A 26,604-nucleotide genomic window follows, 5' to 3' on the forward strand; every position below is an offset into this window, starting at 1 on the left:
GCTAATTTTTTTTGTATTTTTAGTAGAGACGGGGTTTCACCATGTTGGCCAGGATAGCCTCAATCTCTTGACCTCATGATCCACCTGCCTTGGCATCCCAAAGTGCTGGGATTACAGGCGTGAGCCACCGCACCCAGCCTCATACATAGTTTTTTTTTTTTTTTTTTTTTTTTTTGAGACGGAGTTTCGCTCTTGTTACCCAGGCTGGCGTGCAATGGCGCGATCTCGGCTCACCGCAACCTCCGCCTCCTGGGTTCAGGCAATTCTCCTGCCTCAGCCTCCTGAGTAGCTGGGATTACAGGCACGTGCCACCATGCCCAGCTAATTTTTTGTCTTATTAGTAGAGACGGGGTTTCACCACGTTGACCAGGATGGTCTCGATCTCTTGACCTCGTGATCCACCCGCCTCGGCCTCCCAAAGTGCTGGGATTACAGGCTTGAGCCACCGCGCCCGGCCGTACATAGTTTTTAAAGTCAAAGAATATCCTCTCCCTTTCCCTTCTTCCTGGTAGCCATAGCAGATGAGGTGGGAATGATAAGATGGGGTAGTAGCAATATATAAGGAGATGGAGGCTGGCCCCTGATACTGAAGGGCCACTATTTACCCAGCAACCCTGTGGGTCTCCAAATCAAGTCCTCCAAACACTTTCCAGGTTTCTAGTGAATTTAATGCATGAGTCTCAAAAATCAACGGCAGAGGAGAAATGAATAAAATTAAAATGGGGTCAGAGGAAGAGGGCCATGGGCACACACAGGAGGGGCAGTGAGTGGCCGAGTTATGAGCTGGAGCGGGGGAATTCCTGGGGTGTCACATCTCGTCCAACCCATAGTCCTCCTCCGGGAAGTCCCCCACTGTCACGACTGCTGGCTTGACGAAGGCGCCGTACTTGGCCTGGCATTCAAAGTAGCGTTTCCCATTCACACTGCAAGGCAGGATGGGGGTGGATGTGGTCTGAGGACCCTCACATGGCTCCACTCCAGATGCTGGCATGGGCAGCGCAGCCAACAGCACGCATGGACTTACACACAGACGCACGCACAGACACCTGAGTGGGAATGCTTGTTACCTGCCATCGTTTTTCCCCAGTGGCTCATCATAGCGGACGCCAATCCAGTAGCCAGGCTTGAAATCTGTGAGACCTGCCCACAGAAGAGAAATCCCCATGAAACTGCTGGACACAGAAGAAATCCCCATGAAATTTCAGGATCATCCTGGATCTGTGCCTGTCCATTGAGTAAAAGCCTGTCTTGGTGAAAACCGATTCTTGCTACCTCCACTGCTACCACTAGGACCACCTCCATCCCCTGCCCAGACTAATATGGTAGCCACTTCCCTGGTGTCCCTGCTCCCACCCCTGCCCCCTATTCCCTGGGTGAAGATACTAGCCAGTGAGGTCTTTGTAAAAACCTACGGGGATGGCGCTGCTGCACTGCCAGGGAGAGAGGCTTCCGAATAAATCAAACCTGCTTTATCTTAAACTTCCAGCCTCCATTACTGTGAGAAATAAATTTCTTTTGTTTAACTCGCCCAGTGCGTGGTACTTTGTTAGCAAACTAATCCACAATTCAGCAACAAAAGACAGCATCCCAGTGAAAAAGCAGGCAGAGGAATATATAAGGAAGTCAAAGAACTCAATACCAAAAAAAAAAAAAAAAGGGAAATAATCCCATTAAAAAGTGGGCAACAGGAAGCTGAGGCTGTGGTGAGCCACGATCATGGCCAAAGAATATGAACACACCCTTCTCAAAAAACCACATACTGGCCGGGAGCGGTGGCTCACGCCTGTAATCCTAGCACTTTGGGAGGCCAAGGTGGGTGGATCACCTGAGGTCAGGAGTTCAAGACCAGCCTGGCCATCAGGGTGAAACCCCATCTTAAAAAAAAAAAACAACCCACATACGGACTGGGCGCGGTGGCTCATGCCTGTAATCCCAGCACTTTGGGAGGCCAAGGTGGGTGGATCATGAGGTCAGGAGATCAAGACCATCCTGGCTAACACAGTGAAACCCTGTCTCTACTGAAAATACAAAAAATTAGCTGGGTGTGGTGGCGCACGCCTGTAGTCCCAGCTACTCGTGAGGCTCAAGCAGGAGAATCACTTGAACTCGGCAGGCGGAGGTTGCAGTGTGCCGAGATTGCTCCACTGTACTCTAGCCTAGACAGCAAAGTGAGACTACATCTCAAAGAGAAAAAAAAAGGGGGGGGCCAAGTGTAGTGGCTCATGCCTGCAATCCCAGCACTCTGGGAGGCTAAGGCAGGTGGATCACAAGGTCAGGAGATTAAGACCATCCTGGCCAGCACGATGATACCCCATCTCTACTAAAAATACAAAAATTAGCTGGGTGTGGTGACACACGCCTGTAATCCCAGCTACTTGGAGAATCCCTTGAACCCGGGAGGCGGAGGTTGCAGTGAGCTGAGAAATTTATACAAGAATGTTCAGGCCAAGCATGGTGACTTAGCCTGTAATCCCAGCATTTTAGGGGGCTAAGGTGGGAAGATCACTTGAGCAGGAGGAGTTTGAGACCAGCCTGGGCCACATGACAAAACCCCATCTCTATAAAAAAAACCGCAAAACTGTAGCCAGGGTGATGAATGCCTATAGTCCCAGCTACTCAGGAGGCCGACGTGGGAGGATGGCTTGAGCCCAGGAGGTGAAAGCTGAAGTGGCTGAGACTGCGCCACTGCATTCCAGCCTGGGCAACAGATAGACCCTGTTTCAAATTAGGGAAAAAAAAAAGTAGAAATGACCCTAATGTCCACTAACTGATGATCGAATAAACAACATGTGGCATATGTGTACAACGCAGTACTATCTGGCAACAGTGACACACGTGTGACATGAATGAAACTTGAAAATGTTTCTGCTCAGTAGAGGTGGCCAGTCACAAAAGGCCAGAGATTGCATGATCCTATTTCCATGAAACATCCAGAATCGGCAAATTAGAGACAGAATATACATCAGTGGCTGCAGATGACTGGGGGATGGGTACACACGGGCATAAAGATGGAAATAGCAGACAGTGGGGATGCCAGAAGCGGGGAGGGTGTTGAGGCTTGAAAAATTCCCTACTGGGTACAATGCTCACAATTTGGGTCATGGACATGCTAGAAGCCCAGTCCCCCCACATTAGCATGCAACACTCCCGTATAACAATACACACGTACCCCCCTGAATCTTTTTTATTTATTCATTCATTATTTTTTGAGACAGGGTCTTGCTCTGTCGCCCAGGCTGCAGTGCAGGGGTGTGATCATAGTTCCCTGCAGCCTCACCTCCCAGGCTCAAGCCCTTCTCCACCTCAGCCTCCCAAGTAGCTAGGGCACCTATAGGTGCTCACCACCACACTTGACTAAAGTTTTGTGGCATTTTTTTTTGGTTACAGATTCGGGTCTCACTATGTTGCCCAGGCTGGTCCCAAACTCCTGGGTTCAAGTGATCCTCCTGTCTCAGCCTCCCAAAGTGCTGGGATTATAGGTGTGAGCCCCTGCACCCAGCCTTTTTTTTTTGGAGACAGGGTATTTCTCTGGTGCCCAGGCTGGGATGCAATGACTACACAATCATAGCTCACTGTAACCTCCAACTCCGGGTCAAGCAAGCCTCCCACCTCATCCTCCCACAGTGCTGAGATTACAGGCATGAGCCATCATGCCTGGCCTGCTCTTTTTTAAAAAATCCACCCTGCTTTCCACTGTGACGTCCCCCTGCCCATGCCCTGACCTCACTTCTCCCCTCTCCTCCGCTCCCCTTCCCCGATGGACCTCCTGCTCAACTGCACCGGCTACTCCTGGGAACTCTTCCCCTCTTTTCACCTGGCTGCTGCCCCCTTTCCTTCAGAAGCTCCCAGCCCTCAGGTGCTTCCTCTGGGCTCACAGCCCCTGCGTTCCCCTCACTCCTGGTCACCCCGTTTCCCGGCAGCGACTGACACTGTGCCCTGCGCTTCCAAGCTGCACAGTTCGCAAGACTGGCCTGCTTCCTCCCTCGCCGGACAGATGACTCCACCTGTGCCTCCCACTTCCCTCCACAAACACTCTGGAGGTCAGTGTCGGCAGATGGGTCCGCCTACTCCAGAGACTGAGATAGTTTCAAGCCCCCCACCCAGCACCCCAAGGCAGAGCATGAGGCTCCTCTGCACGCACAGCGTTCCCTCCAGCCTTGCCACGCACCTACATACATGATGGTGCCCCGGCGAGGGGACTGCCCCGCTGCCCGCACCTCACAGCGGCTGCCCACTGGGATGGAGCTGGCCTGGGCCTTCTCCTCGGCGAGGCGCTGGGCAGCCTCGGCCTCCTGCTGCGCCCGCTCCTCCTCGTTGTACCTGCCGAGCTTGCTGCGCTTCAGGAAGGAGCGGACCGTGTCTGTGGGTGGAGGGGGCTGGGTCAGTTGGGGTGTCGGCTGGGCCTCTGGCCTAACACAATGACGCTCCACCCATGAGGGGCCCATTCATAGAGGAACTCTCTCTTCCAGGTGACAAAGGGCTGTCACCCAAGCCCCAAGTCTCCCAATGCAGTCTCAGCCTTTCCTAGGACTCCGGGGCCCCCTCATAACCCAGAAACGGAAGGGGTGTGGCTGGCATCCCCCACCTTGCCACAGGACCCATGCTCTCACGTCTTCAGCCACAGCCACCCTTACATCCTGCCTTCCTCCTCCGCCCTCCTCCCCGACTGAGGCCCCAGGATTCCCAACACTCTGATCCATCTCAGGTGCCCTCACTGACTGCCACTCTGTCCACTCACAGCCCGCCTGTCCCGCCCTCTACATGTTCCTATCTGACCCCGAGTGCTCCAACACCCAGCCCCCACACCTACCCCTCACCCCCTCCACTTTCCCGGTCCTCCACTCACCATGTCTGACTGCCTACACCTGGACACCTCCTAGCTCTGGTTCCCACCCCAGGCCCCCGCCAGCCCCCACTCCCAGCCTTACCCTTAAATCCCCCTGACCTCCAGCCCCGCTGCCCACACCACTGGCCTCCCTGCAGCGGCCCTGTCTACTTGCCTGCCCACTGCATGCACATTCTCCCTCTGGCCCCCACACCCCCCTCGACGCCCACCTGCCCGTACCTTGCCTCTGGTCGTAGGCTTCTTGTGAGATGGTGTACTTCTCCACCCGGGACACGTCCTCATACTCACCAAGGCGGGCGCCGCTGTGGTCAATGACCTGCGTGAGGGGAGGGGCTCGGTGGGGATCAGGGTCTGGCCAGGGAGGCCTGGGTGCAGGGATGTCAGCATCTCCTATCTCGGAAAACACATTCCTCTCCCTCGCCCCTGCTATGGCCTTCTCTCCTCTCCTGAGCCTGGTAGAAGGTAGAAGTAGGTACATACACTGGCCACCTCTCCTTCCTCACCCCCATCCAAACTCCTGGAGGCTGCCTCTGTTCCCAGAAGTCCCCCACATGCTGCCATCAATGTCACCAAAATCATGAAGCTCAACTGACAGAGCTCAGGCCTTGGCCACACCCCTCCGCCTGGCACATCTCCTCACTGGGCCTCTGAGACTCTCCTAAGCTGGCCCCAGCCTCAGGCCCCAGAGCATCTCTTCCTGTTCTGCTCCCAGTATCCATTCAGTCACTGGCTTCTGAGCTCCCAGGCACCCATCTGGGCCTCCTGCTGGGGATACTGTGCAAAAAAACAGACTCGCCCTGCCCTCAAGCTGTGCTCACTGTGCTGCGAGAAGGTCAACTGCAAAGGAACAGGTACCTACGAAACACCAGAGCGCGGCTATGACCTGAGAGACACCAGAGTGCAGCTGTGACCTGAGAAACACCAGAGCGCGGCTACGACCTGAGTAACACCAGAGCGTGGCTGTGACCTGTGAAACGCCAGAGCGTGGCTGTGACCTGTGAAACGCCAAAGCGCGGCTGGTCTTGAACTCCTGACCTCAAGTGTTCCTCCCGCCGCTGCCTCCCAGTGTGCTGTGATTATAGGCATGAGCCACCGCACCTGGCCTAGACTTTGATATTTACCTGGAGCTAGCTGCTGCTAGGGCAAGGCTCTGAGCCAGGAGGGCCCTGGCCTGACTCAGGTGGTCCCAGGCTCCCTCTGGCTGAGATGGGGAGTGGGGAGGGCATGGAGGAAGCTGCCGGGATGGTGAGGTTGGGGGAAGGATGGAGGCTGGACTAGGGTCAGGGAAGTTTTTGTAGGTGGAGCCGACAGGATTTGCTGAGACAGTGGATGTGGGGGTGAAGGAGAGAGAGGGTCCAAGGAACACCCCGAAGCATCTGGCCCAAGCCACTGGGCTAACATGGAAGTAGGAATGAGCTTTATCTCCGCATCGAGCAACCCTGAGAATTTCCACTATGTCGAGAATTTTCACAAATAGAAAGTTCGGATATTTTAAACAATGAATATGGGTGATATTTATAAAGAGAAAAAGGGTTTTAGAAAAAGTAAAATTTCCCTGGAGACCCCACCTCTGTGACAACTTCCTTGAGCGGCCGGGGAGGTCTGTGTGTACCTGAACCTCCCAGGTGTGCAATCTTGCTCAAGGATGCCTCCGCCTATGCCTCAACACTTGCATCCCTCAGCTTCAGCCGCCCAGGGTGGCTCTGACCCCAGCAGAGGCCTGACCCAGAGACCCGGGCCTCGTCCCCTTACCCGGACTCGCACCGCTGCCCCTCCTGCTCTCGCTCCCCTTCTTGTCCTCCCATCTGCGCCCTACACATAGCCAGAGGGGTCTGTGAACACTGGAGCCAGGTCAGAGTCCCCCACCAGCCTCCACGCTGTCTGGGCGCAGAAGTGACCTCTCTTAATCCCCACTGCGCTCCCTCCCGCCTCGGAGTGTTTGCTGTTCTGTGCCCCACTCCGGGAGTACCCTTTCCCCCTCTTCAGTTAACTCTTTTTTTTTTTTTTTTTGGTAAGACAGGATCTCGCTCTATCACCCAGACTGACGCACAGTGACGCCATCTGGGCTCACTGCAACCTCTGCCTCCTGGGTTCAAGTGATCCTCCTGCCTCAGCCTCCTGAGTAGCTGGGATTACAGGCACCCGCCACCATGCTCAGCTAATTTTTTGTATTTTTAGTAGAAATGGGGTTTCACTATGTTGGCCAGGCTGGTCTCAAACTCCTGACCTCAGGTGATCTGCCCACCTCAGCCTCCCAAAGCGCTGGGATGACAGGCATGAACCATTGTGCCCGGCCTGAGGGTCAATTCTTTTTATTCTTCGTGTCTCTGCTCTGGTAGCACCGCCTCCAGGATGTCCTCCCAGACCTCACTGATGCAGCAGGTACCCCAGGATAGGGTCTCCCAGCTCCATGATCTCCTACACAGCCTGTCTCCACTGACCCTTCACATTCTGTCCTCTGGTCATTTAGCCAACATCTACCTCATACCCTGGACCTTCTCAGATACAGTCCTAACTATGCCCATGGGAATAACACGGATGGGCAATGAACAGTTACTGATTCAATGAGAGAAAAAAGCAGCACTTTTCCAGACACAATGACCCCTGGAGTCATTCAAACTGGGGTCAAAGTACTACTGACAGCCACCCTTAAGAAAGTAAACTCTGGGCTCTTCCAGTTCCAGGTGCTGTGGGAACCACGGCTTAAGGTGCAGACCTGGCCAAGTCCAAGAACCACAACACACATCCAGTCCCCAAAATGGCAGAGAAATGGTTTCAAGAAACCCCGATCACAAAGATATGAATCTCTTAAGGGGGTGGACCCCAAGTTTCTGAGGAACATGCACTTTGCCAAGAAACACAAGAAGGGCCCAAAGGAGATGCAGGCCGGCCAGGCGCGGTGGCTCACGCCTATAATCCCAGCACTTTGGGGGACCAAGGCAGGTGGATCACTTGAGGTCAGGAGTTTGAGACCAGCCTGAACAACATGGTGAAACCCCGGCTCCACTAAAAATACAAAAATTAGCCGGCATAGTGCTGCACACCTGTAGTTCCAGCTACTGGGGAGGCTGAGGCAGAAGTACTGCATGAACCCAGGAGGTTGAGGTTGCAGTGAGCTGAGATTGTGCCACTGCACTCCAGCCTGGGTGACAGAACTCCCATCTCCAAAAAAAAAGATGCAGGCCAACAATGCCAGGGCCATGAGTACAGGTGCTGAGCCTATCAAGGCCCCCGTGAAGCCCAAGGAGGTTAAACCCAAGATCGTAAAGGGGTCAGATGCAAGTTCAATGGACTTGCCTACACTGCCCACCCCAAGCTTGGGAAGCATGCTTGTGCCTGCATTGGCAAGGGGTTCATGCTGTGCCAGCCAGAGGCCAAGGCCAAGGATCAGGCCAAGGATCAAACCAAGGCTCAGGCTGCACCTCCAGCTCAGACTCCCAAAGGTGCCCAGGCCCATACAAAGGCTTCAGAGTAGATATCTGTCTCGCAACGTGAAGACAGAAGGACTGGCTGACCTCCCCAGGGCTGCTGTCTATATGGGGCTGGGGTCCTCCTGTGCTATTTGTACATATAAACCTGAGGGAAGAAAAAGAAAGTGAATCTGGGGCTGGTGCAGTGGCTCATGCCTGTAATCCCAGCACTTTGGGAGGCCTAGGCGGGTGGATCACCTGAGGTCAGGAGTTCAAGATCAGCCTGACTAACGTGGTGAAACCCCATCTCTACTAAAAATACAAAAATTAGCCAGACGTAGTGGTGGACAGCTGTAATCTCAGCTACTCGGTAGGCTGAGGCAGGAAAATCACTTGAACCCAGGAGGCGGAGGTTGCAGTAAGCCGAGATCACACCATTGCACTCCAGCCTGGGTGACAGAGAAAGACTCTGTCTCAAAAAAAATAAAAAAAATAAAAAAATTAAAAAATCTATCTCGAAGTTAAGTTTTCTCTTCTGCAAAATGGAGACAATTACATTATCCCTGCACTATTACTTTAGGGATTCAATTAATCATTCAACAGTGATTCAAGAGCTGGGAGTGGTGGCTCATGCCTGTAATTCCAGCACTTTGGGAGGCCAAGGCAGGTGGATCACTTGAGGTCAGGAGTTTGAGACCACCCTAGCCAACATGGTGAAACCCATCTCTACTAAAAATACAAATTTACAAAATTAGCCAGGCGTGGTGGTGCATGCCTGTAATCTCAACTACTTGGGAGGCTGAGGCAGGAGAATCACTTGAACCCGGGAGGCAGAGGTTGCAGTGAGCTGAGATCACACAACTGCATTCCGGCCTGGGCCACAAGACCAAACTCTGTCTCAAAAACAAAACAAAACAAAACAATTCACAGAGTATTATCTCTGTCCCAGGCACTGTTCTAAGTGCTAGGGACACAGCAGTGAAATTAGAATGAGCAAAATTTCTGCCCTCAGCGCACTCAAATCGGGGGAGACACAGTAAATAAACCAGACCAATGAGAAAAATCCAGAGTGTGTCAGAGGAGAATTAGTGCTAAATACAAAAATCTAAAATAAAGCAAAGAAGGGGAAAGGGGTGAGGTGAACATTTACACTGAGGCTAATGAAGGCTTCACTAGAATGGTGACACTTTAAATAAAGGCCAGAAGGAAAGGTGGGCCGAGCAGGCATATGACAAAAGAACCATTCAGGCCAAGGATCCAGAGGCACAGCTCACCTGGGCTGTGCAAGGAGCAACACAGCTGCTACAGACTGAGTGAGGTGGGGAGGGAATGAGGACAGAAAGGGGCGGGCACGGTGGCTCACGCCTGTAATCCCAGTACTTTGGTAGGTCAAGGTGAGTTGATCACCTGAGGTCAGGAGTTCCAGACCAGTCTGGCCGACATGGTGAAAACCTGTCTCTGCTAAAAATACAAAAATTAGCTAGGCGGGCACCTGTAATCCTGGCTACTCGAGAGGCTGGGGCAAGAGAATGGCTTGAACCCAGGAGGTGAAGGCTGCAGTGAGCCCAGATCGTGGCACTGCACGCCACTCCAGCCTGGGCGACAAAGTGAGACTCTGTCTCAAAAAAGCAAAAACGATAGAAAGGACATGGTGAGCGGACACACAGAGAGGTTCTCTGTGTTCCGGTTTCTCCCAAGCTGTCCAGCATGGTCACTCACTGTGACCTACCTCACATTTCAGGCCTCTGTACACCCTGCTCCCTCCTTTCCACCTCTTTCTCTTAACTCACCCTTTCCTCATCCTTCAGGTCTCAGCTCAGACATCCCTTCCTCCAGGAAGCCCTCTCTGATTCTCCCAGGTGGAGTCAGGCACCTCTTCTGGGTGGCCCCAGTCCCCTGTGATTTCCTGATCCCAGCCCAGACCACTCTAGGCTGTCCCTGTCTAGTGATGGGTCTGTCTCTTGTCAGGCTGCACTGGAAGCCCCAGGAGGGCAGGACCTATCCTGGGTATCACTCAGGGCAAAACCCAGCAAGTATCTGTTGAATAACCAAATGAATGGTGGCGAGGGGGTTGCGGAGGGCTGGGGGGGGAGTGTCCCAGTTAAGGAGTCCTCACATGGATGCGGCAGCCGTCATCTACAGGGTAGGAGCCCAGCAGTGCATCCTCTTGATCCAGCTTGCTGTAGAACTTATCGTCAACTCCATACAGCTCCAATTCCATGCAGGAAGCAGGGCTGCCCACCAGCAACTCCAGTTTACACTGCAAGGAGGGGGCAGGGTGAGAAGGTGGCCAGGGGCCCCGCCCCTTGCATCAATCACCGTCTCCACACCCCTGTTCCTCCAAAAGACCCCCCAGTCAGGACCTACTGGGCCCAGCTCCTCATCTCTTGGCCCCCCCCTTGTCCCGCCCTCTGGACCACTGGATTTTTCGCTGGCCCCACCCCTCGTCTCTGCAATCTCGGGTTCTCTACGCCCCGCCTCGCCGCGACCCGGTCCCTAGCCTCAGCGCTTGGGATCACCTCCGGCCCCGCCCCGTAGCTCCCCGGCCCCTCCCCACCACCTCTCCGGGAAACCCCCCCATTTCTTCGCCCCGCCCCTCCGGACCCGCCCCCACGGCCACACCTTGAACTCAGCGATTGTGAGGCTGCGGCTGTACCGCTTCTCGGAGCGGAAGGTATTGAGGGAGCTGCTGATGAAAACGGTCACCGTGGGCGCCGACACCCCCGTCACCTCCATCTTGCCGCGCCCTGCCTGGGCCCGCAACGCGGTCCAGCCGCCTCACACCCGCTCCGCAGCCGCAGTCGCCGCCGCTGCTGGGCTAGCAGCCCCGCCCCCTGCTCCAGGCCTGACCAATGCGCGCTCCCCTGCCAGGAGCGTCCGCCAATCGCCGCCTCCCTTCCCCACTGCCAGGAAGCGAGCTCTCCGTATTCCTGGGCCGGCCCCAGCCAATCCCTAGAGGCTTCCCAGAGTTCACGGTTCTTTCAATAGCGGCCCGGAAACTGCCAGAACTGGGGGCGAAGACTGTAGCCAGGAGGAAGAACTGGCAAGAGCTCTCTGCGTCCGCGCGGTGTAAACTCGCGCATGCGCACTGGCCTTTGGCCATGCAAGCTCTGTGGCTTTTGCCCTGGGTGCTCAGCGTTATGCAGCTTACGATGCTCATCGTTTTCCTGGCTCTGACGCCAGATCCATACTATTCTGTAAACTGAGGCGGCGATGCCCAAAAAATGGAAGCAATTACTCTAGGATATCAAAAGACTGAAGCAAGCAATGAAACCTTTGCGCGGAGAGAAGGGAGATACAGCACGTGTGCGCAGCACTGCCTTCTTCTGGCGAAGCAACTAGGCCTGGCCCCTCCGGCGACCTGTAGCGCGGCGGAGCAAGCGCAGAAGGTTAGGCGGGCTGCGCGTCGCCATGGAGCCCGACGGGACCTACGAGCCGGGTTTCGTGGGGATTCGCTTCTGCCAGGAATGGTGAGGCTGAGGGAGCGGGTGATGTGGAAAGGGGGTGAGGAATGGCTCCAGGACTGACCCCTTAGCACCTCTCCCTCCCCACAGTAACAACATGCTATACCCCAAGGAAGACAAGGAGAACCGCATTCTGCTCTACGCGGTGAGCGCCCGGGTCTTCCCCGGCTGGTCCACCTGTTCCCAGTGTGGCCCCGCCCTGGCCCCTGCCTGTGTGACCCAACTCCCTCTTTGCCCCCTGCTGCACCCCAAGTTATCCCGACTCTCCTGTTCATCCCTAAAGAGCCCGTCCCGTCGTCATACCTTCCGGGATCATCCTGCCCTCCCCTCCCAGTCTCATCCGGAATCCCTCCGTGACCCCTTTTCCCCTACACTCGCCTTCTCGCAGTGCCGGAACTGTGATTACCAGCAGGAGGCCGACAACAGCTGCATCTATGTCAACAAGATCACGCACGAAGTGGAGTGAGTGGCGGTCCCGGAGCTGGGGGCGGGGGTGTTAGCTCTGGAGGCCGGGTCTAAGCCTAATTATGCACCCCCGCGTCCCTGCAGCGAACTAACCCAGATTATCGCCGACGTGTCCCAGGACCCCACGTTGCCGCGGACCGAGGACCACCCGTGCCAGAAGTGAGCGCTCAGCTGGTGCTGGGGAGGGAAAGTGAAGCTTGTCCTCACTGGGCGAAGGGAGGAGGGCAGGGTGTCAAGCTCCCAATGACTGAGCTCCCATCCCCTCAGGTGTGGCCACAAGGAGGCTGTGTTCTTCCAGTCACACAGTGCCCGGGCTGAGGTAAGTGGCACGAGGGCATTCTAAGTATCTGGGGCTTGCTTGGTCCTTCCCAGGGGTGGTGATATCAATATGGGTGTCCCTCCGTTTCTTAAATCCTGGGCCGGACCCTTACCTATTGGGGAAGTTCTCTTACCTGTTCTTTTGGGGTGAGGCGCTGCTGGGTTCAGAACTTTGCTAACCATGCATCCTTTCTGCCAGGACGCCATGCGTCTGTACTACGTGTGCACGGCCCCACACTGCGGCCACCGCTGGACCGAGTGACCTCACCTCTCCACCGAGTGTAATTAACACCAGATTCCATGTGCGAGTTTCCTGTGTTTATTTGCCTCGTGGGGAGGACACTGGCATGGGGTATCCGGCTGCGCGATGCAGGGCACGGTGCTGTGCGTAGGCCTCTGGCCGGGAGCTGGTAAAACCGCAATCCTCGCACACGTGCAGCTTTTCGCGGCGCTCACGGTAAGCGTAGCTGGCTGGCTGCCCATGCACCTTAGCAAGATGAGCTTCCAGGGAGCAGCGCTGCGTAAACGCTTTCCCGCAAGCACTGCAGCGGAAAGGCCGGATCCCTGCACAGGTGGGCACAGAGGAGAGGGCTGGACAGGAAGGGCAATGGGCTCTGGACTAAAGCACCCCCACCTTTTTTACAGCATTGAGCATTTCCAGTCCCTATTCTAAGCTCTTCAGATTCTTCCACCCATGACCCACCATGTGCTGCCCCTACCCAGTGCAGACATGGGCTAGACACCTGTTTCCCCACCTTCCTTCACCAGGATGTTCCCTCTCCTGGGGGACAGAGAGAGAGGCCTTCCCTTGCCCTCGGATCTGGAGCCTGAATCATATAACCCACATCTGTCTGCACTCTGCATCCCTTGCCATGCCCCTATCTTGGTGCCACCTTACACCCACCTGCTGGGGTCCAAGGGACATTATGTCTGGAGTCCCCACGCCCCACATACACAAACCCTGGACATTCCACATCCCAGCACCTCTCTCCATTTCCTTCCATCCCCACCTTGGGCCCAGCAGCCTTTTCCTGTCCCTACCACTGCTCACCAGTGTGCGTCCTCATGTGGCGCTTGAGATCGAAGGCGTCATGAAAGCCCTTGCCACAACAGCGGCACAGGTGGCGGCGCACAGGGCTGTGGCACTTGAGGTGCCGAGTCAGCATGCGCTGCAGAGGGAAGGCCTTAGGGCAGAGTGGGCAGCCCAGCGTCCCTGGGCCCCTGGGAGCAGAGGTCAGGTTGCCCTGTGTGGGCTGCTGGAGGGATGTGGGAGTTATTAGCCCCTATGGTTGGACCCTGCCCACCCTTCGTTACTCTGCAAATGAGTACCGAGTGCCCAGAGCCATAGAGGATTTAGGAAGGCAGAGACAGTGATTAGCATGTGTACCTGCCACTCTCCAGGGCCTTCCCTCAGTATCCCATGGCCCTTCTCCATGCCAAGTCCCATCTTCCCATGTGACATGAATTTTTTTTTTTTTTTGAGAGTCTTGCTCTGTCACTCAGGCTGGAGGTCAGTGCTGTGATCTCAATCTCAGTTCACTGCAACCTCTGCCTCCCAGGTGCAAGTGATTCTTGTGCCTCATCCTCCCCAGTAGCTGGGATTACAGGCATAGACTACCATGCCCAGCTAATTTTTGTATTTGTCACAAAGATAGGGTTTCACCATGTTGGCCAGGCTGGTCTTTAACTCCTGACCTCAAGCAGCCCACCCATCTTGGCCTTGTGAAGTGCTGGGATTACAGGCGTGAGCCACTATGCCTGTGCACCTAATTTTATTGTCTTTTTTATTTTTATTTTTTTTTAGAGATGGAGTCTCACTGTGTTGCCCAGGCTGGAATGCAGTGGCACAATGTCAGCTCACTGCAACCCCTGCCTCCAGGTTCAATTGATTCTCCCGCCTCAGCCTCCTGAGGAGCTGGACTTACAGGCGTATGCTATCATGCCTGGCTAATTTATATATATATATATATATATATATATTTTTTTTTTTTTTTTTTTTTTTTTGAGACGGAGTTTCACTTTTGTTACCCAGGCTGGAGTGCAATGGCGTGATCTCGGCTCACCGCAACCTCTGCCTCCTGGGTTCAAGCAATTCTCCTGCCTCAGCCTCCTCAGTAGCTGGGATTACAGGCACGCGCCACCATGCCCAGCTAATTCTTTGTATTTTTAGTAGAGACAGGGTTTCACCATATTGACCAGGATGGTCTCGATCTCTTGACCTCGAGATCCACCCGCCTTGGCCTCCCAAAGTGCTGGGATTATAGGCTTGAGCCACCGCGCCCAGCCTATATATTTTTTTGAAACAGAGTCTCACTCTATTGCCCAGGCTGGAGTGCAGTGGCACTATCTCGGTGCACTGCAGACTCCGCCTCCCAGGTTCAAGAGATTCTCCTGCCTCAGCCTCCCAAGTAGCTGGGATTACAGGCACGTGCCACCATGCCTGGCTACTTTTTGTAATTTTAGTAGAGACCAAAGTTACAACACGGCCAGGCTGGTCTCGAACTCCTGACCCCAAGTGATCCACCTGCCTTGGCCTCCCAAAGTGCTGTGATTACAGGTGTGAGCCACCACAGCTGGCTAATTTTATTGTCTATACCTGCAGCCCCCACCAGAATACAAACTCCATCATTTGTGAATTTTTGTCTTATTCCTGCTGAATATAAAACCCCGTGTCTGGAATAGTGCCTGGCTCTCATGAACATACATTCCAGCTGGCACTTTCCTTCCTCTAATGCATGCACAGCTGAAATAGCCCTTATCTCCCATCACACTCTTGTCACCTTCTCCCATGTTCTGACATAAGGCAGATCATCCACATGTGGGGTTGAATCTTGTTCTGCCCTCCTGGACAGAGAGGTCCCTGTGGCTGCCCACCCTGTTAGGTGCCTAGGGTGGGACCTAACAGTAGAGAGCTCACTACTAAGAAAGGAGAGGCATTCCCAACAGAGAGAAGCAGAGGTGGACAGGTCCTGAGGCATGAGGGCTTGTGCAAATGGGCCTGGGGAGGAAGAGGCCGTCAGCTTTATTAAGGCTGAGAGCAGGCAGGGGCGAAACAGCTGGCTTTGCGGGCCAGCTCCATACTCACCGCTGCCCACGGATCTCTGACACTGGATGACTGTTGCGCTGGTGGCCCCACCAGGCTGCTGCAATCTGAGGAGAGAAGCTGAATGGTGATGCTTTTCGTCTCCCCCGCTCCTTACCTCCAGGCACGGTGGGTGACCCACCTGGGATATAGGCATCTCCCCGGAGCTGGTCAGGCAGGTGGCCCCAGTTGGGTGGCTGTGGACGCCGACTCCTGACCAGGAAGGCACGGGGCATCCCCTCAGGAAGGCTCTCCACGCGCAGGGGCTGCCTCTTCTACCTGCTATCAGACCTCAGCCCCAGGATGACTATCGCTGGTAGGAAAGGAGGGAAAGCCTCAGAGGAGCCTCATTTTCTTCATGCAAATTTCCTGACTGGACCTGGGAGTGGACTAAGTTGGCTTGGGTTACCCCTGCCTGGGGACCTGCCTTCTTCTCCTAGGTTTCAGAGGGAACTGTCCAGCTTTCAGAGGTGAACAAGCACTAGGACCACCAAGCCGGGCCAGGAAAGGGGAGACCAGGCCTGGGGAGCTCTTTGGGATGGAGAGAGGAAGCATGGCCCCATGGGGGCCGAGTGTCTCCCAGGGGTTGAGGGTCTGTTTGCCAGGCAAATCAGTCACCAGGGGACAACCAGCAGCCCGCCTGGTTATTCAAATCACAGCAGCTGTCTGAGGACACAGAAGGGGCCCCCTGCTGTGATTGCCCTGCTCTATAGGGTACAGGGAAGACACCAGATCCAGATAGATCAGGGCAAAATGAGGATCTAGGCTGTGCATCCTCAGGCAGGACACCTCACCTCTCTGATCTTCAGACTCCCAGGGCTAACATTCAGCCAGAAGCACTATTCAGGTGTAGCAGGCACTAAAATTCTAGTTTGTTAATAATCTAGCTCTTAGTGACTACGTGGGACAATACTCCCTCTCCTCACAGTCTGGAAAGTAAAAGGGAGATGGAGTTTCACTCTTGTCGCCCAGGCTGGAGTGCAGTGGCGAGATCTTGGCTCACTGGAACCTCCACCTCCCAGGTTCAAGCAATTCTCCTGCCTCAGCCTCTCAAGTAGCTGGTACTACAGGCATGCACTACCACACCACCACACCTGGCTAATTTTTGTATTTTTGGTGGAGATGGGGTTTCACCATGTTGGCCAGGCTGGTCTTGAACTCCTGACCTCAAGTGATCCACCCGCCTCTGCCTCCCAAAGTGCAGTGATTTCAGGTGTGAGCCACCTCGCCCAGCCCAAAGGGGGTCTCTTGACACAGCCAGGGGCTCCCAGGACCCTACTCCAGCACACTGGCCAAGCTCTGTTCTACACTTGATTGTTAGCCAAAAGGCCAAGAAGCAATTCAAGCTGTGTTTTTAAAATTTATTTTAATTAATTAATTAATTTTGAGGTGGAGTTTCACTTATTGACCAGGCTCGAGTGCAGTGGCACAATGTCGACTCATTGCATCCTCTGCCTCGTCGGTTCAAGCGATTTTCCTGCCTCAGCCTCCCAAGTAGCTGGGATTACAGGCACCCACCAGCATGCCCAGCTAATTTTTTGTATTTTTAGTAGAGATGGGGTTTCACTATGTTGGTCAGGCTGGTCTTGAACTCCTGACCTCAGGTGATCTGCCCGCCTTGGCCTCCCAAAGTGCTGAGATTACAGGCATGAGCCACTGCACCCAGCCATTTGTTTTTGTTTTTGTTTTGAGACAGATTCTCACTTTGTCACCCAGGCTGGAGTGCTGGAATGCAGTAGTGCGATCTCTGTTCACTGCAGCTTCTGCCTCCCAGGTTCAAGCGATTCTTCTGCCTTAGCCCCCCAAGTAGCTGGGACTATAGGCATGCGCCACCACGCCTAGCTAATTTTTGTATTTTTGGTAGAGGCTGGGTTTCACCATGTTGACTAGCCTGGTCTCAAACTCCTGACCTCAAGTGATCCATCCGCCTCGGCCTCCTAAAGTGCTGGGATTACACGTGTGAGCCGCCACAGCTGGCCAACTCAACAATTTTCTAGGCTTCAGACCTAGCATAATGAAAACGATTGCATAAGTCCATGCAGGAGACACACCAGTGACAGCCCAGAATGACCACGCCAGTGAGGGAAGTGAAGCAGAGACCCAGCCATGTTGGAGAAAACAAGGGGTCCTGGGGACATGGACAGTCTAGGGGTGCAAGAATGCACCCTGCCCCTGATGCAGTCTAGGGGTGCAAGAATGGCTTCCTGGATAAGCCCTGAAAGAAGAGGTTTCAGATGAAAGGGGAGGGTGTTCTGGTCAGAGGGGAACATCTGTACAAAGCTTGAGGGTGAGGGGAGTGTTTCTTCATTTCTTCACATTGCCTGAGAGTTGTGCCAATTCATTTAGGGAAGCAAGGGTGGCAGTGCTGAGGGTCTGCTGGCCACGCATTGCCACTTGCTCTCTGTAGGACCCAGGGTAAGTCACTCCTTGAGCCTGTTTCTTCATCTGGAAAACGAGACTAAGGAATCTCCCTCTTCCTGGTTTGTACTGAAGATCCATGGAGAAAATGCTTAGCACATGAGGCCTGGCATATGGCAGACATATAAGCAGGGGGTAGTTAGGAAGGCTTTTTTTTTTTTTTTTTTTTTTTTTTTTTTTTTTTTTTTGAGACAGGGCCTTGCTTTGTCACCCAGGCTGGAGTAGAGTGAACACAGCTCACTGCAGCCTCAACCTCCTGAGCTCAAGCGATCTTCCCACATCAGCCTCCTGAGTAGCTGGGACTACCAGTATGCACCACCATACCCAGCTAATTTTAAAAATTTTTTGTAGAGGCCAGGCGCGGTGGCTCAAGCCTGTAATCCCAGCACTTTGGGAGGCCGAGGCGGGTGGATCACAAGGTCAAGAGATTGAGACCATCTTGGTCAACATGGTAAAACCCCGTCTCTACTAAAAATACAAAAAAAATAGCTGGGCATGGTGGTGCGTGCCTGTAATCCCAGCTACTCAGGAGGCTGAGGCAGGAGAATTGCCTGAACCCAGGAGGCGGAGGTTGCGGTGAGCCGAGATCGCGCCATTGCACTCCAGCCTGGGTAACAAGAGCGAAACTCCGTCTCAAAAAAAAAAAAAAAAAATTTTTTTTGTAGAGATGTAGTCTTGCTAGGTTGCCTAGGGCTGGTTTCAAACTCCTGAGCTCAAACCGTCTGCCTGCCTTGGCCTCCCAGAGTGTTGGGATTACAGGAGTGAGCCACTGCATTCTGCCTAGGAATCCCTCCTCTGGGCAATCCAGGCCTCAGTTGGGTCATCTGCAAAATGGGGTTTCAGGTGATGTCTCCATTTTGCCATTGTTGGTTTTCCTGCAGCCCTGATTGGAATGCCTGGCACAAGCCTGGCAGCACAGGACCAAGAAGCTGTCCTGATGGTACTGCCATGGGGAGGCCGAGAGTAGATGTGGGGGTGCATGCAGTGGGGGATTTGCAGTGAAAGGTGAATTGTTTTCCTTTCAGGGACCCAGTTCTCCATGCCCACTACCAGGAACCCTCTCAGTCCCGTTCCACCCTGCTCCATGGCCTAGGAGTTTGACTGGGAGGCAGGGTCACCTGGGCTTCTATGCAATCTGGCTTTGAGTAAGAGTTGGACCATGGGGTGCCCTGCAGGAGGGGAGTAAGGTCAGGGTGTTGATTCCCACTCCCTTCTGTGTGAGTCAGAGCCGCAGCTCCCTCAGCACTACACTCTCCCTGGGATTTGCTCTTTTGAGTTGTTCCTTCTCCTTGTGCCTGGTGGCCAAGTGCATGATGACGTCAAGAGTAACCAATGTCCCTCCATCTTGGGCCCTGAAAACCAGGTGTGTACTACTTGGAGCAGAAGGCTTTATTATGACACAGGTTGGAAGGGAGGGCAATTCCATGAGTGACAGAGGCCCAAGATGGTCTCCTGGGTGTAAGGGGCTGGACACTAAGCTTTGCCCGGGGATGTTGACGAAAGTTTTGGGCAGTGGTGGCTGAACTAGGCAGGGGGGTTTATAGTCTTGCGGTGGTGGTCTGTGGCCTTGGGTTCCCTAAGGCAGGGAAGAGTCATGAGAAATAAGCAATACTGGGCATCACCCCAAACATTAAGAGCAGAAACTTAGTAAAAAAAACAAAAACAAAACCTGTTCTGGATGTTCCTTGGACTTAAATGTCATGAAGCAACAAGGCCCTGTCCGGTGAGGCCCCGCTCCTCCTCACAGCTCATCTCCTGCCCTCTGCTCCCTCCATTCCAGCCGTCCTGGCTTCGCTGCTCTTCCTTCCACACAGACCACATGTGGCCACCACAGGGCCTGTGCACTGGCTGTGCTGTCGGCCTGGACGTGTTGCTGAGATGTCCTCTTTCAAGCTTCAGCCCAAACATAACCTCAGAAAGGCCTTCCTTGACCCTTCAGCAGCAATGAATCTCCCCACCCTACCTAGAATTACAGATAGAGCTCTAATTCCTGTGTCTGTTTTTCTAAAGGTGAGTGGCCACAAGGGCAGACGTGCTGCCTGATGTTCCTCCCTGGCATCTGGGTGGGAACTGGCAGGATTTTTTTCTTTTGAGACTTGCTGACACCCAGGTTGGACTACAGTGATGGCGTGATCTCAGCTCACTGCAGCCTCTGCCTCCTGGGTTCGTGATTCTCCTGTCTCAGCCTCCTGAGTAGCTGAGACTACAGATGTGTGCCACCACTCCCAGCTAATTTTTGTATTTTTAGTAGAAATGGGGTTTTGCCATGTTTGCCAAGCTAGTCTCAAATTCCTGACCTAAGGTGATCCACCTACCTCAGCCTTCCAAAGTGCTGGGATTATAGGCGTTAGCCATCGCACCCGGCCGAATGTTTTGAACTTCAAGATTGGTCCTGATGTGTGTCATGTCATGGAATCAGGCTGGCCTCAAACTCCTGGCCTCAAGTGATCCTCCCACCTCAGACTCTGGAGTAGCCAGGATTATAGGTGCAGGCCACCATACCCAGCTTGGGCAAGCCTGTTCATGTGTCCTTAGTTTCCCTTGTGGGATGTGGTATGGGCTTGACCCAGAGGCCCTGAGCCATGATGTGGCAAAGTGTGGGATGCTGGGCAAGGTAGGTACATGGTGATCACAGCAGCCCTGGTGAGTTCTCAGGCACTGACTGGGGGCAAGGAAGAGGGGCTGGCTCCTCCCTGGGGCACAGCTGGGCCCCACTGGGCAAGCACCTTGCACTGGTCTGTGGCAGCTCTGTGGGCAGTGTGGGAAGACTGGTCCTGAGGTCATGGCTGTAGTTCCTGAACTTCTTGGGAACGTTGGTCCCATGCTCCCTCCTACTGACAGACTTGAGTCCACTGGGCATCACCCTCTACCCTCCCCACTTCCACCTGAAGACAGCTTTGTGGATAGGCCCAAATAGGCACCAGGAACCATTCCTCCAAGCTGTCAGTTTATTCACGTAAAATACCTAAGTCCTCAGAAGCAGCAGGGCTGCGGTGGAGGGGCTGCACCCTCAGTGCCCCCGTGCCTTCCTCCGCACAGCCTGCACCAGCAGCTCTGAGTAGTGTTCCAGCAGGGCCTGCAGATCTGGGCTGGCCAGGGGGTACAGTGTTGGTGGGGAGGGGGGACCTGGGCTGGGCAGGGCCTGGGCTGGGGCCACACTGGTCCCCACCAGGCAGTTGGCCTCGAGTTGGCTGTGGATCCACAGGAAGGTGGAGACCAGCTCATTCCGTGCCTGCTGCTGCCTGGTGTCCACCTGGCCACTGGAGACCAACTGCAAGGGATGCCAACCTTGTCAGGGGCCACCAAGGCCGGGTGGTCCCGAGAGCCCCCTCAACCCTTTCCCAACCCTGGGGCTTGGCTCACCACACGGTAAAGGTCGAGGGCTTCTTGGAAGGCTGTCTGCAGCCTGTGCAAGATGTTCCCCACCCTGCTCAGCTCAAGGGGGGACGGGGACAGGGCTTCAGCCGGCACCCAGGGCTCACTCCAACAGGCAGGGCTGCCCTCAATCAGACCAAGTGCACCTGGGGTAGAGGAGGGAATGAGCAAGATGAGCTGCATTCCACTGGTGTCCGCGGCCAGGGTGGCTGGGTGGACTCCATGCTGTCCTTCTGTCTGGAACACTTCTCTGGGTCCCCAAGGCTCTCTCCCCTTCCCTCCTAAAGATCTCTGCTCCAATGCAGCCTCCTCCCTGAAGCCTCTTCTCGTCCTCTGGTTTACAATTACAACTCTTGTCCCTACCTCGCACTCCCTCACCCTCCTCTGTCCCTCCTGAGCACGTAACTTTGTGATGCATGTGTCGCTTTCCTTAAAAATCTAGTCTGGAAACTACCCCATGAAGATGTCAATTCTCTGTTTTGTTTACCACCATGTCCCATGTCCCAGGGTCTAGCCCTAAGCCCAGTACATAATGCTCGTTAAATATTTAAGTTAATGGCTGGGTGTGGTGGCTCACGCCTGTAATCCTATCACTGTGGGAAGTTGAAGCGGGTAGATCACCTGAGGTCAGGAGTTCGAGACCAGCCTGACCAACATGATGAAACCCCATCTCCACTAGAAATACAAAAATTACTCCGGCACGGTGGCGCACGCCTGTAATCCCAGCTACTCGGGAGGCTGAGGCAGGAGAATTGCATGAACCTGGGAGGCGGAAGTTGCAGTGAGCCAAGATCAGTCTGGGCAACAGAGCAAGACTCAGTCTCAAAAAAAATAAAATAAAAAAAATTAATGAATGAATGGCACAGTCCCTGTGGCCAGGTCAAGTGTCGACCTTTGGAGCTCAGCCAACTAGCACATGGGATGAGCTTAGGGGAGACACTACTTGTTCCAAGGCTATACTCACCAGAGGTGGGCTCCAGGAGGGAGGCAGTGGCACCAGGGACGCCAGGTCCGGCCTCTGGAAGCTGGGGGCTACTGGGGTGGGCAGGAATGCCAGGGGACTCAGAGACTGGGAGACTTGGGAGAAAGGCAGAGCCATGGAGCCTCAGGGCGCTCCCGTCTATGGGGTTAGGGGCTGAGAAACTCGCTTCCGGGACTGTGACACCAGGCTGGGCATCCACGGTGGGCAGCAGGAGCTCATCACAGACACTTGACAGGGTCAGTCTCAGGTTGGCCCGGGCCTCGTGGTTGCCCCAGGAGTGCAGGGCAGGCTCTTGGCCTTCACTGTCCAAATTGGGTGTCACCGTGGTGGTGATGGTCTGAAGCTCCTGGCCCAGGGAGGCCAGGTCCCCCACGGACGATGGCCTACAGAGGGGCCGGGCCAACTCCGCCACGATAGGGCCCTTGCTGTCCCCGAGGGAGATGCTGCGTGATATCCTGGCACGGGAGTTGGCAGGGGCCTCCATGTAGGAGCAGGTGGAGGGGGCGTGGACACCCTGAGCCGGGCCTAGGGTGAGTGCAGATGTGGGCGTTGGGAGCTTCCCGTCTGTGGGCAGCACGGAGGAGGCAGGGACACAGGGCACCAGGCCTGTAAGGCAGGGGGCTGCAACGAAAGCAGATGGCACTGACTCACCTGTGCAGAGCTGACGGCCAGGGCACCACCCCGCAGCTCGGCTGGACATCTGGCCACTTGCTAAGAAACCCCGGGCTGTCCGTCTGGGGCTGGGGAACTCACGTGGTGGGCGCCAGGCCTCCAGGGTCTCCTGCGCCTTCCCTGCAGTGAGGACCTGCAGGCACAGCTCTGAGGTGAGGACAAGGCCTCAGAGTTCCCAGCCCCGTGCCCTGAGGGAGGTGGCCCCAATACTCACGTGGGTCCCGTCTTGGGAGGTGTAGCCAGTACCTGCTCTGGGTTGGCTTCCACCTCGGTCTGTGGGCTTGACCTCCGGAGACTTCACAAGGTGCTGGGTTGCCCGAGAAGGGAAGGTGTGGGTGAACCTGTGGGGAGAAGAGCAGAGGGGATGATTCTCACTCAGCCCGCCCCGGGGCGCTGTCAAGGGAGCCAGAGGGTGGGCGGGGTTCACCAGCTTCTACCTGGATGCCTTCTGGAGGCTGGAGAGGAACTGCGTGGAGATGCTCAGGCGCGGGTTGAAGTAGTAGTCCTCAGTCTCAGAGGCCTCCGTGTCTCCCAGGGCTGTGGGGAAGAGCTCTAGGAGAAGATGCTGAAGGGACCCTCATAACCCCTCCCACCGAGCAGCCCCAGCCCCAGGTCAGCCCACAGCCCAGCAGGACAATCCCTAGAAACCCTTATGTACAGACACGGTAAAAGTCCCAGGAGCGGGGGCAGTGGGTGAGGAAGCATCATGAGGCTCAGGTCAAGACTGAAGCAGGGCAATGGGCACAGGGGCTTACACCTGTAATCCCAGCACTTTGGGAGGCCAGGGTGGGTGGATCACCTGAGGCCAAGAGTTTGAGACCAGCCTGTCCAACATGGTGAAATCCCTTCTCTGCTAAAAATACAAAAAATTAGCTGGGTCTGATGGTGGGCGCCTGTAATCCCAGCTACTTGGAAGGGTGAGGCAGGAGAATCGTTTGAACCAGGGAGTTGGAGGTTACATACAGTGAGCCAAGGTCGCACCACTGCTCTGCAGCCTGGAGACAGAGGAAGACTCAGTCTCAAAAAAAAAAAAAAAAAAAAAAAAAAAAAAAAGAAAAGGAAAAAAAAAAAGGAGAAGAAAAAAAAAAAGATCAAAGAAGCAGATACTCTCCACCCACCCTCCTGGCCCTGCTGGGGAACCGACTCCAGGGATGCCAATGCTGGGCCCAGGCTGCACAGATGGCCTTAGCGGGTTCGGGTGAGGCAGAGCCCTACCTCTGCAGGGGGACTCAGTCAGCGTCTCAAAGTGGTGACGGAGGAACTTCTCCTGCTCGGGAGTCTGGGGCAGGGAGCTGCTGGGGATGCTGGGTCCCTCAGGCAGGGACAGCTCATCTTCTGTGGGACCTGTGCATCCTGACAGGGAGGGAGGGCAGGGACAAGAGGAGCCGCCAACACCATGAGTCATAGCAGACGCCACCTGAAATGGAGAAAGCGGGCCCGCCCATCCCTGCCCTGTTGCCCTCAGGCTGAGAAGCAGGGATCCCCATCTTCCAGGCTCAGTGGGTGCCAAGTGCAGGGCCTGTGCTTAGACACTGTGCCTGGCCCTCAGCCAGGCCCAGGCAGCAAGTTCCCTGCGTGTCTGGTTCCTGCTTACCTGGGAAATGGGGCAGCAACGTGACAAACTGAGGGGTGGGGTGAGGTGGCGGAACTGGGGAGTGTACGGCCTCGAAGCTGCATTCCAGGTCGGCCTCGGACTCCCCTGAGTCTGAAGGAGAGAATTGGGGTCAGGAGCCCACAGCCCAACCATTCTGGTGAGTCAGGGCCAGGGTTATGCTTCCCTGGGCTCAATTTCTCCATCTGGAGGAGGGATGATAAGAGCACCCACCCCCATTTTATGGATGAGGGAAGTTTCACATCAAGGAGGTAACATCTCAGCTGTGGACAGCTGGGCCCAGAATCCTCAGGAAGTGGCAGGGACCATTTGTGTCTTCCTCGACAGACTCTGAGCTTCAGGACTGGGTCAAAGTCACTACTGGTGCCCAGAAAAGGGCCTGGCTGAGTGCACAGACTGTCACAGGCTCCCTACCTGCCCTGTACTTACCCTCAGGCGGGCTCTGATCCTTTGGGCTGATGGAGGACACCCTGAGGTAGGAGTCGCCCTGCTGGTCTCCAGGCCCGACCTCCGCCTCCTTCCCGCAGTACTGGCTGCAGTGCCAGTGGGGATGGAGAAGGAACAAAGACTTCAGCTGGATACTCAACAGCCAGCCCCACCCAGAGCCCCTAGGCACCTGCTGCTCCTGCAGGAGCACTGCCTCAGCCTCCCCGCCTCCTCCAAATATCCCCTTCTTCCCCAGGTCGGGCCCCCCCTGCACCCCATCTGGAACCAAGGAACTTAAGGCCTGGCTCCAGCCCCATCCCCACATCAATTGTCCCCACTCCCACAAGCCCAGTGGGAAGGCAGAGAGCAGTTAGTTCTTCCAGGGTGCAGCTATCAGCTGGGGCTTCCTCCAACTAAGTCTCCCTTGGCAGAAAGGACACCCACCTGTCTGTCCCTGTGACTGTCACTTCTGCCTCCAGGGAGTAGAGGATGAGCTCACTGGCCTCATTCGATGATTCCCTCTGTTGGGGCAGGAAGGAGGAGTGCCCGTGGCCAGCCTCCTGGGGACTCTCTGACTATGGGGAAAATAGCACAGACATTCTGAGGCAGCAGTGGTACCTGGGGCCATCAACGGTGTGCCAGAAACCATGCTGGCAGCCTTGCTGCTGGAGGCTGTGACCCAGGGCCTGTGCCATGCACTCTGCTCGCGACCAGCTTGTCCTGAGTTGCCCCTGCACTATCAGTCCCTTTACAGATGAGGAAGAGGTGTGGCACCAAAAATAGGAGGCCCAACCCTCTACGGGTCTATTTATATGAAGTTCAAGAATAGGAAGCCCAGTCCGTGGTGAGAGGTCAGAACACTATCTTGGTGGGAGGACCTGATGAGGACAGGCAGAAGAAACAGGTTTCTAGGAAGTAGAAAACACTCCAGATTTTACCCAGAGTAGTGGACATATACGAATGACACAGGTAGTTCATCAAGCTGTATACCTAAGATCTGTGCATGTTACTGGATGTATAGTATACCACAACAAAATAAAAATTGTAGGATAGGATAATAAGAATTTCGTTTGGCAAATAGTATAGTAAGAGCTAAAGCAGCTAAAGAGCTAAAGTAACCTTTAAGAGCCCAGGCCTATACTTAGCATGGATTCCTGTAAAGCCCTCTGGGGCAGAAGAGATTACTATGACCATTCAAAAACAGTTTTTTGTTTTGTTTTGTTTTGTTTTTGAGACGGAGTTTCGCTCTTGTTACCCAGGCTGGAGTGCAATGGCGCGATCTCGGCTCACCACAACCTTCGCCTCCTGGGTTCAGGCAATTCTCCTGCCTCAGCTTCCTGAGTAGCTGGGATTACAGGCACTTTTTTTTTTTTTTTTTTTTTTTTTTGAGACGGAGTTTTGCTCTTGTTACCCAGGCTGGAGTGCAATGGCGCGATCTCGGCTCACCCCAACCTCCGCCTCCTGGGTTCAGGCAATTCTCCTGCCTCAGCCTCCTGAGTAGCTGGGATTACAGGCACGCGCCACCATGCCCAGC

At 54.8% G+C, this 26,604-nt stretch overlaps 4 protein-coding genes across 9 annotated transcripts in view; 1 reads left to right on the forward strand and 3 right to left on the reverse strand.

Annotated features, from left to right (window-relative positions):
- Positions 1-646: 646 nt before the first annotated feature.
- Positions 647-11,613, reverse strand: TBCB (tubulin folding cofactor B). Of its 3 annotated transcripts, none has more exons than XM_074386515.1 (6): positions 11,531-11,613; positions 10,373-10,516; positions 5,066-5,162; positions 4,169-4,360; positions 1,068-1,140; positions 647-923 (listed from the first exon to the last, which is right to left on the reverse strand). In XM_074386515.1, exons 2-6 carry the CDS (start codon positions 10,475-10,477, stop codon positions 809-811), a joined length of 582 nt encoding a protein of 193 aa, XP_074242616.1. In that variant the 5' UTR covers positions 10,478-10,516; positions 11,531-11,613; the 3' UTR covers positions 647-808. The 3 variants fall into 3 exon arrangements, with proteins under 3 accessions (XP_074242616.1, XP_003937443.1, XP_010346272.1); XM_003937394.4 differs by lacking the exon at positions 11,531-11,613 and adding an exon at positions 10,879-11,098; XM_010347970.2 differs by lacking the exon at positions 11,531-11,613 and adding an exon at positions 10,698-10,757.
- Positions 11,243-12,811, forward strand: POLR2I (RNA polymerase II subunit I). Of its 2 annotated transcripts, XM_003937395.4 has the most exons (6): positions 11,642-11,726; positions 11,811-11,865; positions 12,109-12,182; positions 12,270-12,344; positions 12,453-12,504; positions 12,703-12,811. In XM_003937395.4, the coding sequence occupies exons 1-6, from the start codon at positions 11,668-11,670 to the stop codon at positions 12,763-12,765; spliced, it is 378 nt and encodes a 125-aa protein (XP_003937444.1). In that variant the 5' UTR covers positions 11,642-11,667; the 3' UTR covers positions 12,766-12,811. The 2 variants fall into 2 exon arrangements, with proteins under 2 accessions (XP_039321813.2, XP_003937444.1); XM_039465879.2 differs by lacking the exon at positions 11,811-11,865 and having other exon boundaries at positions 11,243-11,726.
- A 2-nt stretch (positions 12,812-12,813) lies between these two features.
- On the reverse strand, positions 12,814-16,317 carry OVOL3 (ovo like zinc finger 3). Its single transcript, XM_010347972.3, has 4 exons — positions 15,728-16,317; positions 15,589-15,653; positions 13,555-13,759; positions 12,814-13,067 (listed from the first exon to the last, which is right to left on the reverse strand). The coding sequence occupies exons 1-4, from the start codon at positions 15,819-15,821 to the stop codon at positions 12,823-12,825; spliced, it is 609 nt and encodes a 202-aa protein (XP_010346274.1). The 5' UTR covers positions 15,822-16,317; the 3' UTR covers positions 12,814-12,822.
- A 2,112-nt stretch (positions 16,318-18,429) lies between these two features.
- WDR62 (WD repeat domain 62) overlaps positions 18,430-26,604 on the reverse strand; it is a 54,453-nt gene continuing 46,278 nt past the window's right edge. The window contains exons 22-31 of one of the 3 annotated variants that reach the window (XM_074386514.1): positions 25,515-25,645; positions 25,074-25,177; positions 24,627-24,737; positions 24,248-24,385; positions 23,470-23,569; positions 23,247-23,373; positions 23,012-23,165; positions 22,343-22,885; positions 21,367-21,524; positions 18,430-21,274 (exon numbers count right to left, since the gene is read on the reverse strand). In XM_074386514.1, the coding sequence (XP_074242615.1) occupies positions 21,014-21,274; positions 21,367-21,524; positions 22,343-22,885; positions 23,012-23,165; positions 23,247-23,373; positions 23,470-23,569; positions 24,248-24,385; positions 24,627-24,737; positions 25,074-25,177; positions 25,515-25,645 (1,827 nt within the window). In that variant the 3' untranslated portion in view covers positions 18,430-21,013. Of the gene's footprint in view, positions 21,275-21,366; positions 21,525-22,342; positions 22,982-23,011; positions 23,166-23,246; positions 23,374-23,469; positions 23,570-24,247; positions 24,386-24,626; positions 24,738-25,073; positions 25,178-25,514; positions 25,646-26,604 lie in introns of all 3 variants that reach the window. The other 2 variants (XM_010347965.3, XM_074386513.1) reach the window with 2 other exon arrangements.

The sequence above is a fragment of the Saimiri boliviensis genome, chromosome 14 (assembly GCF_048565385.1).
Source record: "Saimiri boliviensis isolate mSaiBol1 chromosome 14, mSaiBol1.pri, whole genome shotgun sequence".
In the NCBI taxonomy this organism is placed as follows: Eukaryota; Metazoa; Chordata; class Mammalia; order Primates; family Cebidae; genus Saimiri; species Saimiri boliviensis.

Coding starts and splice junctions, on each gene's coding strand:
- TBCB (XM_003937394.4), bottom strand. CDS start 10,992: ATGGAGGTGACGGGGGTGTCGGCGCCCACGGTGACCGTTTTCATCAGC. Junction 5,163..10,372: donor ATGACGGCTGCCGCATCCAT/GTGAGGACTCCT, acceptor CCCCTCACGCAG/GTCATTGACCACAGCGGCGC. Junction 924..1,067: donor CTGGGGAAAAACGATGGCAG/GTAACAAGCATT, acceptor CCTGCCTTGCAG/TGTGAATGGGAAACGCTACT.
- POLR2I (XM_039465879.2), top strand. CDS start 11,481: ATGGAAGCAATTACTCTAGGATATCAAAAGACTGAAGCAAGCAATGAA. Junction 11,727..12,108: donor ATTCGCTTCTGCCAGGAATG/GTGAGGCTGAGG, acceptor GCCTTCTCGCAG/TGCCGGAACTGTGATTACCA. Junction 12,345..12,452: donor GAGGACCACCCGTGCCAGAA/GTGAGCGCTCAG, acceptor CCATCCCCTCAG/GTGTGGCCACAAGGAGGCTG.
- OVOL3 (XM_010347972.3), bottom strand. CDS start 15,821: ATGCCCCGTGCCTTCCTGGTCAGGAGTCGGCGTCCACAGCCACCCAAC. Junction 15,654..15,727: donor GGGAGATGCCTATATCCCAG/GTGGGTCACCCA, acceptor TTCTCTCCTCAG/ATTGCAGCAGCCTGGTGGGG. Junction 13,760..15,588: donor TCAGAGATCCGTGGGCAGCG/GTGAGTATGGAG, acceptor ACATCCCTCCAG/CAGCCCACACAGGGCAACCT.